The sequence below is a fragment of the Cupressus sempervirens genome, chromosome 10 (genome assembly GCF_028749045.1).
Source record: "Cupressus sempervirens isolate cs-2001-9-10 chromosome 10, ASM2874904v1, whole genome shotgun sequence".
Lineage (NCBI taxonomy): Eukaryota > Viridiplantae > Streptophyta > Pinopsida > Cupressales > Cupressaceae > Cupressus > Cupressus sempervirens.
In genome coordinates, this window is record NC_143127.1 from 783,857,417 (window position 1) to 783,868,088 (window position 10,672).

Here is a 10,672-nt window from a genome sequence, read left to right on the forward strand (position 1 = left end):
AAAGGAAAAAGAAAAAGAAAAGTGAAAAGTCACCGTATGGCTTTCCAAGTACATGGCAGATTCTGAAACTTGTAGTTAACTAGAGGATGCATCTTTTGCCTGGCACCATACGGCAACTTGTGGTCTTTTGAAGGACACCGTACGGTGGAATTAAGGTAAGGATCATGAAGGTTTGATTTAGCTTGATGTACGAAAAAAAAAAAAAATTAGAGTGGTGTACGGCTGGGAAATTTTATTGATCTAGTCATCGTACGGATTTTCACAATAATGTCCACCGTACGGCTTTTTAAGCCTGATGCACTGTACGGCTTGGAAGCTCAGAAACTCATTTACCATACGGTTTCCTATGTGCATGAAGAATTTTATTTGAGTTGCCCAATGTACGAAAATTGCAATGTGGGAATTTTATTTGGAAGACCACCATACGGATTTCTCATTAAGGCAGAGCTTCTGAGATTGGCATACGGATTTCGAGCTTCTGAAACTGGCGTACGAAAATTACAATGCAAGATACAATGTACGGATTTGGAGCCTAACGTACGGATTTTTGAGAGCATCAATTTTGAGAACCTGCACAGTATGGATTTTGGGATTTTGGAGATTGGCGTACAGAATTTTTCTACCTTCAGCATATGGTCTTCAAGTTTCTGAGATTGATGCACAGATTGACCTTCCAGTTTTGGCGTACAGGTTTCTAAGTCAGACCTTGGGGTACGAATTTTGAAGTTTTCATATTGTCATGCCGTACAAATTCCATGAGTATGTCCTAGTTGTTCTGAAGTTGTCATATAGGCTGAATCAGCTCTAGCTCAACGTACAGATTTCTATGATTTCACCTACCGTACGAATATCTCTAACAAGGCTTGTGGTACGGATTTCAAGATTGCAGATTAAATCTCAGTGGATGTTTAGATTCTCCATTCTAGTGTATAGCTTCTCATAATTGGTGTACAGTTTTTGCATTTGCACTATATGAATTTGAAAAGTCTTTTGTTTCCACCATACGAAATTGGAGGATACAATTGCTGGTCGCCGTCGTACGGATGCTATATGAAGTTGGAGGTTATTTTTATGCACTGATTTAGCTTGGCGTACAGATTTGGCTGGAGGTTTTACAGACAGTTTCTGTTTGAAGAGAAGGCAGAGGGAAGCAGTCAAGAGGGAAAGGAGCTTTAAAAAAAAAAAAAAAAAAATTTAAATGTCAACAAATCAAGAATACTCAGAACGAGTAACGGATGATGCCATAGGGAAAGGGAAACATCAGCGGTTGCCAAAAAGAGTGTGGGATCAGAAGAAATTGCAAAAATAGTGTGTTCCATGTAGTTTTGTGTGGGTTTCGGAGTGCTAATTTGGTCTTGGCGGCAAGGGGCGCTGCCCCTCGACCCCATCCTGTTTCATGACAGGGAGCGCTACCCTAGGACCCCGCGAGGGCGTTGCCCCTCAACCCCGCTGGGGGCGTTGCCCCCTAGACCCCCAGTCGTTGCGGTTATCAGTCGTCGAAAGTCTAACCAATTGATGAGACTTGGAGCTGTTGCGGGCATGGAGTGTCTGTGTACCAAAGGCACTTGGAGTAGGTGTTGGGCATGAGGCTGTCTTAGTGGATGCATAAAGAGCTTGGGAGGAGCTAATCATCCAATTGACGGCAATACAACGACACTTGGCTCAGGGTACCCAAGAGTTGGAAACAGAGAAAGCAGCACGAGTGGCTATCAAGGTCAGCTAAGGAGACCGTATTGTGTTAGCAGAGGCTGCAGATGCAACATGGTTTGGAGACCAGTTTGGTGCAGGCACGAGACAAATGTGAAAGTGATGTGGCAGAAGCAGATTTATCTTGTGGTAGTTAGTTAGTTAATGTATTTTGTTTATTAATTGTCTCAAATATTTTGTAATTGTCGTCCGGAGACGACTTTTTCTTTTGGGGGGGATGATGTCTTAGGTAAATATTGTGTAGCCGATAGGATGTATGTCGTCGGTAGATATTGTGTAGCCGATGGGTCCCTTCGAGAAGGTTCTCGTTATGTAGCCGATGGGTCCCTTCGGGAAGGTTCTTGTTATGAAGTCGACATGTTGTATGTAGCCGACGGACCCCTTCAAGAAGGTTCTTCGGAAAGTATTAATACACCCTCTTGGGTCATTGTAAAGCATCTTATCATCTGTATGTAATCCTTTGGCATATGCGAATAAAGGAAGAAGTTTTGTTGTTCTCATCTATTGTTTGAACGCATTGATTTCTTTACCCAGTACGGTAAACAGATTTCATCACCATCACAGCAAAAGTTCGACATCCTTGAATGAACAACGTAAGTCCGCTTACGTGATTAACCAGCAAATCACATTAATATAACTGAGTTAGTATCCACAAGTGTAAGGAACCTTGGAGTTTTCTCATGTTCTTTATGAGTATTTACTTTTCAAGAGAGGGTTAAGTGTTTGGTATTCTATATCAAGTATTCAATTGCAATATGTTATGTAGTGGTACAAAACTGACATCAACAGTACCATGGCCACAACAAGCACCATAACACTTGTGTTTTCCAGCAGAAGCATCATCTTTGTTGACCAGTGCTGACCATCAACACACAAGGAGCTGGCATTGCAAAGGTAAGCTGCTTTATGTATTAGTTAGCTAATCATAATAATCAAGAGTGGTGTGCTTCTGAAAAACCCAGACAGTAGTTTCTATATTGTTTTGTTGGCAGCATGAGGGATGCAATAGTCCACAACTGGCACAAAGCACTTGAAGCTCCCCCAACCCAGCACAACATCATCAATTTCTACACCAGTGGCAAATACCACCTTTGTCCTTACAATTAGTCGTCAATCTGAATGAGCCATTAAGGGTTTGAACTTTGTACATTGGTTTTAAAATACATATAGTGTTACACTTCAAATATGTAGAGTTAGGTTTCAACAATTTTATTTAAAATTTATAAAAACTAGCCCTTACAAGTTACAACCTATAAACACTTCCTTATACTGAGCTGCAGGGAATCTAATTCAATATCTTTTAACCAGGAATCAGTTTTTAGGTGGAAAGGAGTTGTTAGAAGAGAAATTGTCAAGGCATGGCAATCCAAGTTGATCTGTAAAAAGTGTCTCTAAAAAAAGCTCTTTTGCCAAGTTTAATTACTTCCATTAACCTGTACCCTAGCATTGTGACAATGGCAGGAATCTGGACATATCTTTTACCCAGGTCCTAAAAGCTGACCAGAAAATAATACATATACTCAGAAATAGTGAGTATCATGATCTTGATCAAATTGTGTTGAGGTAAGCCCAAATTATGATTCAGAGGACCATGACAGACATAAGGAAGCTTTAGTGTTTTCAAATATGTTCTGTCATAGATGCATGGAATACATAAGTATCAAAATGTCACTGATACAACCCATAATTTGCAAGAATCTAAAAACCAAGTACTAGACGTCAACGGCTAGTACCTTAAATGAGTAGCATACAATTTTCTTCTACATTACGAGGGGCTGTTTATGTCTCAGAATTCTTATTGTGTCTGAAGGACCCACAGGGTCAACTATCTACTATCCAGAACTGGGGATGATGCAAACAAGCTACATTTGATTTTATAAGTTCACCATCATTGTAGGGCTAACTTACTGAATCCTTACAATTAATTGTTGACATACAAACACTTGGTTTTAAGAAGTAACCACATTTCTCTTGAAAAAGAAGAGGTGGTATGATCAAGCAAAAGCCTCAACTACAGAATCTGTGGAAAGTGCATTTAAATCGTGAATAATAGGAAAAGGCATGAATAAATTAAAAGTACATTGAGAGGAAGTAGTACATCTAGGAGATCAAGAAGGCAATGATTTTACTATAATGATCACAGAAACTTAAGAAAGAACCGCCCTAAAAGAAAGATCCTCTAGAAATAATCAATGCATGTAAATGTTGTTAAAAGTCATCATCATGAAGTTAACAAGCCAGAGGTGACAAAAGAATCCACGTTTATTGCATCACATAAAAAAGCCATGGAATCAACAATGTTACTTTAACTCATACATATAAAACACTGTGCAGCCACAAAGATTGGTAAATACATTTTATGGAGGAGACAATTGTACTGAATACATCACTTCGGGAGATGGGTGGAGTCATTTTGTTTAAGGGTGTTCTGATGTTTGTATTGCATTGAGCAATGCTGTTTAGACATACATGAATGTTAGATATTTTCATAACATGAACAAGAATTTCCTTTCTATTAGTAAAAAATCTAAGTATCCCAATCTCTCTGTCAGCTTTCAGGACACCAAATGTGCAATCAAGACTCAAAACATTCAACAACCACTAGAAGATCGCAGTTTGTGTTGGTTGGAAGGGATTGTACAGAAATATAAATACCAAAATAATTTAATAAACAAGTCACATGCACCAGCAGTGTTGACGAATAACAATATACTTTGGCATGAAAGCTATGGTGACTTGATATAACCTGTACTTGGCAAGTTGAAAATGATAAGTGAACTTCCATCAATACAAGAATATTAGGATATGTGTACAGAATGACAAATGAGGAAAACAAACTTGACACTCATTTGATAATGATAGAACTAGGAGAGTGAAAGGAGTCATGGACCTTCTTCATGCTAATTTGCATGGCCCTGTAAAGACAGCCACTGTCTACAGCCAGGTTTCCTTTCTGTTTGTGGATGATTTTTCAAAAATTCGAAAATGTATGTCTACTTCTTGAAAAGGAAATATGAATGTTTCTCTTTTGTATTAGCCATAGTCACCTAGAGACGGGGAGACTTGGAGGTCTTGAAGACTGCTGCCGGTACTGGTATGGCTATTTTTCAAAAATAGGAGACAGGTGTACTTGGAGACAGCAATTTTTTATAATATAATTTAATACTTTCCAAGAAATATCATAACATAGAGCTTTGAAAATGAGAACAATGGAAAGGCTTAAGTACGAGCATTAAAAACATTGAATTAATATCAAATCTGAAATTCAAATTATTAATAGTAATGTCATATACTTATTTAATATTGTCATATAGAGTCAAATAGTTCAAAAGTCACACCGCAAATGAATAAAAAATAAAATGTTTTGTTTTTATTACTTTTTAATATGCTTTTTCTTCTGGAGACATGCAGAAGACTTGAACACATCGAGAGACTTTGACATGAAGTCTCCACCCAAATTTGACATCTCTAGGTAGGTGCAAGGTCTCGGACACATGTCGTGGAGGGGGGACACATCTCTGGGCAACTATGGTATTGGCATTCAAACCCCTAATTGCAAAGCAACCAAATAGACCTATCAAGTTAATGTGGTCAGAAAATTAAGGAGCTCGCCTCCAATCAATTCAAGGAATTTTGCAAGGAGGGGGAAAACTGGAGTTGTGGAATGGAGGAATGAGACAGTTATGCGGATGGCAAGGTTCATGATGCACATCAATATGTGCCATATCAATACTACGAAGAAGCTTTGCGTACAATCTTTTACATCCTTAAACTAGGTCTTTGCAAGGCATTACTAAATCACTCCAAAGGAAGCATGGTCAGGTCAACTTGTGAAGGATACCGTCCATAAGTGGCATCCGTACTTTCTACTGTATCACTTTTGAGCCTATTCCTGAGTAAAATAAAAGTAGATTATATGCAAAGTGTAGAAGGTATATAAATATGTTCACTGTCTATCATGAGCAATTAAAGGCATATAGACTACTTTTAGTCTTAAGTATCTACAAATAAGATTGTGATTAGTGGACATGTGATTCAATGAGAAATCTTTCTTCTTGAGTGATGGTGTCTTGAATGGAGATTAAAATAAAGCATGAAATTAAGAGCACTAGATGGATGGAGTTTTGGTAGTGATACTCAAAATCCAAAGGAAATTCAACAAGACAAACTGAAATGGCATTATGATAGTTCGTATGATGTTTTTGAGAATGAAGAACTAGACAAAGAACATAATAATGCCCATCCTTCAAAGGAAGCTCAAGTATATGGGTGACAAAAAGCATAATGGAATTATACCACACAAAAGGATTTTTTAAATGATGAAATGCCAAAATCAATGGGAGGTCAATCTACTCAAACAGGAAACAACTTGTCAATGGTCAGCGAGTAGGTAACTTGCTCTTACATCTATTTGCAGGTATCTGAAACTCGCACATATAATGACACCAAGGGTAAACCTAAATGGGAGGATCCCACGAAGGTAAAATTTTAGGCCTTGATATTGAATACAACTTGACTGTTGTTTGAACTACCCAGAGTAAAGAAGTTCATTGGCTGCAAATGGATATAAGTTCAAATCTAGATCAAATGGGTATTTGATCAAGTACAAAGCTAGGCTTGTCACAAAAGGGTATTCACAAGAAGGTGTTGGCTATGACGAGTCATTGCCCTTACTGCAACAAACGTATAGCCTTTCAACTAGTAATCTCTATTGTTGCTTATTTCAGAGGGAAAGTCGATGAAATGGACATCAAAAGTGCCTTCTGGAGTAATATCTAATAGAGGAAGCCTATGTTGTGCAGCTACATAACATTTACTTTGTAGATTGGTTAAGTCCTTGTCTAGACTCCAGCAAGCTCCTAGACCCAGTATATAAAAATCGATCAACACCAAAATTGCCGAGAATCACATTGTGATACTAGTTGTTAATTTATGATATTCTTTCCATCGTTGGTAATGGAGCTAAGTCGATTCAAAAGGTAAAATCTGACTTATATCTTGCATATCTATTTAGGTGTAGCAACTTAAGAATGCAGAAGGTTCAAGAAGTGGGAATTAATTAATCATCTACACCTGTGGAAGTTAGGATAAAACTCTTCTCAACCAGCTAATGAGCTTGAGTAACATCAACTAGTTGGATAGTTTGATCTATGTTTTAAAATAAAGATGAGGCCCAACAAATCTTTTTCAGAATATGTATTACACCAAAAATGATCTCAACTATGGTGCTCACTCTTAAACTAGCATTGCATGATTCTGCCCAACTTAACAATTGTAGGATCCATGTCTTCAGTTGTGTCTTATATGTATGTACACTCAATTTTGTTGATCCGACTATTAAATATGTTTTCAATTAAGTCAATGTTTTATATACATGATCTAATTTCTCTCCAAGGGATCCCACACAAGAAAAACCGATTTCACAAATCATTAGAAATACCTTGAAACCAACATCTGACCAGTATAATATATGCTTCCTTAAGTCACAGTCTACTTGCCAACCGCTTCACTTCTTAGAAATACTTTCCACAAGTTCCAACGCAAAATACCATTAAACAATCCAAATCTCCCTGTTGGTAATTCTATTCATGCTTGATAAACTGAAATACTTTGTACACTTTTTAAAAATCATATGTCAACTTCTTCTTTCATATGCATCACAATCTAGCTCAGACTTCAACTTATCTGCCTCTTCTTACATCCATTTCTCCCATTGTTCCATTAAGATATCTTAAGGACATCAGAAAAATAGTCAACTTTTAGCCAGCTTTGTGTCTCTGCCCTTCTATTTTTCTTTAAACTTATGTGCAATTTACTTGGCAATAAAAATGAAGCAAAGCACAGCACACATTCTGGACCTAACCAAATACTGTCACCTTAATGTTACGGTTACCAGACAATCTTCCACTAGTTGAAGGATGGAACCCTGATATTCTAACATCTCTTTCAAATGTTGATTCATGCTATGAAATTTAATGGACATAAAATCTGCAGTTGACGATGTCCCGCATGGAACCAATTCACTCCACTAGAGATGCCCGTGTGTACTTTACGTTTCCATCTCTAAATGCGTACATAGACTGGCACTACACCCTTGCTATCCTACTTTTCAACTTCAAAAGCTGCGTACAGAGTCCAGACAAAACAGTGACTAGTTCTCGTTTTACTCACATTCTCTGTGATATGACTTGTTGGAAAAGCAAATGGAAGTCAATATTCAATCAGTAGGCTCCGCATGCCCCACACGTGCCCAAACCAAAGATGGAATAAAGGTATCTTTTTCTTGACTTCAGCTTGAACGACCATTTTACGGCCCTGCAGATATAAATTGTACAATTTTTCAAATTCCACCATAGGAAAATGCCATATTTTGATATAATATGTACAGTTTCTCAAAATACCATCTTAAGGATATATGCCAGCTGTTAACATATAGGTTAATAATTTTCAGTTATCAAATTACCACGGTATTTACGGCCACAATGCAAAGGGGCAGTGGACCCACAAACCACCATAGGCACTGGTAGCTGATGTTGGTATCAGCGAACCAACATAAGAACCTAAGGACTTCAGGTCTGACATCCAATCCCAATCACTCGTCCGTACTGTCTAGCAACCAATCCGAATTATATGTATCGACACTCCTTCTACCCACAGATATGCTTGCATCCCATTGCCAGAACTGCACTAAGTATCTGCCATAACTGCTTCTTCCCACCGAACAGAATAACTCTCCCACAGCTCCCAGAGTTGAACCTATGTTCACCCAACAAACGTTGGATGGACGTTAAAAACAAGTACCCATAGAAAAGAGCTTGGCAAACGGTGCAAGCAACATTACAGAAGACGTTCGCTGATACAATTAACATAACGACTGATGGAATCATCCCAAAGGACATTCAGATTGGCATCATTAGTCGGATGATTAGCATAAGGGAATTGTCACCAACAGAATGGACGTCCAGATTACTAAATTGGACCAGAAGTAAAGACGTGTATGTTTCGTTTAACAGGATGGGAGGTCAAAATTGACAATATGAGAGTTCAAATTGACCAAATGGGTGTTCAAATTGACCAAATGCGTGTTCAAGTTTTCGCATTGGGTATTGAAATCATTTCAATGGGTGTTGAAGTTACGTCAATGGGTAGTGAAATTTGCACAATAAATACTGAAAACATGTAAACGAATCTCGAGATTAAAGCAATTGTCCATTGCTGAGGTCTGGTATAAAAACAGAAAATAACGTAGTAAATTCATGATTTTGTGAATGTACCTCTCTGGGAAGTGCATCTTGATCCTCCACGGCGGGAGATGAAGCAGCGAGGGGCGTTGCATTAGGCCTGGGGCGAGAGAGTTCCTTGAGCTTCCGCTGCTTCTTCCTCGAAGGCGATGATGAAGACTTGGAATTGTTGGACGAAGCAGGCGGATCGGAGTGACCAGCACGGCCGCGCCTTGAGCGCGAGGGAGCCACATCATCATCTTCCTCTTCCTCTTCCTCTTCCTCTTCCTCTTCCTCCTCCTCCTCCTCCTCTTCACTATTTCTATAAGTTCGGATTTCTCTTTCTCTTAGATGTAAAGAAGAAGAATATTGTGGTCTAAGCAGCAGCTTCATTTTTCTCTGCCGCTGCACCTGCTGCTGCTTCTGCCTGTCCTTGTTGTCCGCCATATCATATAATCATAAAATTTCAATTTTAAATTATAATGTTATTTGAATCAATCATTTTTTTGTTGTTTACTTTGGCAGGCCGCCATTGGTGCTTGGATTTGGCCCCTTCCCCAGAAAGCGCCCCCCAAACCCTACAAAACCAACCTCCCTTCTCTCGTCCTTTTTCTATCTCCTCTCTGCCTCTACCTTTATGCTTAGTTTTCATGGAAAAATCTACCTGCCCAACTAGCCTTTTCCTGTACTCCTTTCCTCTATTGATTACTTCATGGTTTTTATATTTGTTTAGCCTGCCCTCCCACATGCTATAATGAGCATGATGCTCTATGGATGAGCAGGATGACATTATATATTTGTTTGTTTGTTTGCCTTGTGGGGAATCAAATTGTTTTCACTTACCATGAAAGCAATGAATCGTTTTTTATTCCGTCTTGGACAACTACTTAAGTTGAATTTTGTTGCTTCTCCATGTTCGTTCCTCTCCTTCTTTTGACTTCTTATTTATTACTTTACCAATATCTTAAGTCCTAGTTGACTTGTCATCTTACTTATACAAAAACAATCTTAACAAGAGTTCTTACAGAGCTAGAGTCCCTCTCTTTGCATGAAATAGAATAGAGATTTGTTAGAGATTTACTTGTTATATATAAATAATTGGTAAATATTATTTTTATAAAATAATAGTATTATTAATACAATATCAATATTATATTATTTATAAGTAAAAACAATATCAATAGTCTTTATATTAAGCTTCAAATCATAATAATGTCTTAAAAATTAAAATTTGTAAAAGATAAAAAAAGTAATATTTTCCAAATAAATTATATTTGTGTATACAAATATTAAAGATATATAAATTATAATATGATAGTTAAATAATCCTTTAACATTTCTAATCTACTTATCAAATATATATATATATATGAAATAAAAAATAATCTTCGATTATATTTAATTTTACAATTTTTATAAATAAGTGTTTATTAATAATTTATTACAAATAAATACTTAGTTTCATATATTATTGATTTATAGATTTATGTAATAATTATTTTTTGAATGTTATAGTGTGTCTTAATAATAAAAAAATTACATTTCCCATTCTTTCTGTGAGTGGCTGTATTTAAAACAAGAGCTATGATATAGGAGGAGTCCCGCCTACTGTTAAAGAAAAGAGTAAAGTTTGAAAAAAAAATTGCACTAGCAATAACATCATTATTGGTCTATGATTTTTAAAACAATACCATTTTAATGGCATATGTTGATCTAAAAACTTATATACCACCAGCAAATGAGAA

The 10,672-nt window shown here is 37.2% G+C and overlaps 1 protein-coding gene across 1 annotated transcript in view; it reads right to left on the minus strand.

Annotated features, from left to right (window-relative positions):
- Nucleotides 1-9,601, minus strand: part of LOC149536229 (uncharacterized) — a 95,449-nt gene extending 85,848 nt beyond the window's left edge. The window contains exon 1 of the mRNA XM_089804526.1: nucleotides 8,982-9,601. Within this exon, the coding sequence (XP_089660652.1) occupies nucleotides 8,982-9,374 (393 nt within the window). The 5' untranslated portion in view covers nucleotides 9,375-9,601. The remainder of the gene's footprint in view (nucleotides 1-8,981) is intronic.
- Nucleotides 9,602-10,672: the final 1,071 nt, after the last annotated feature.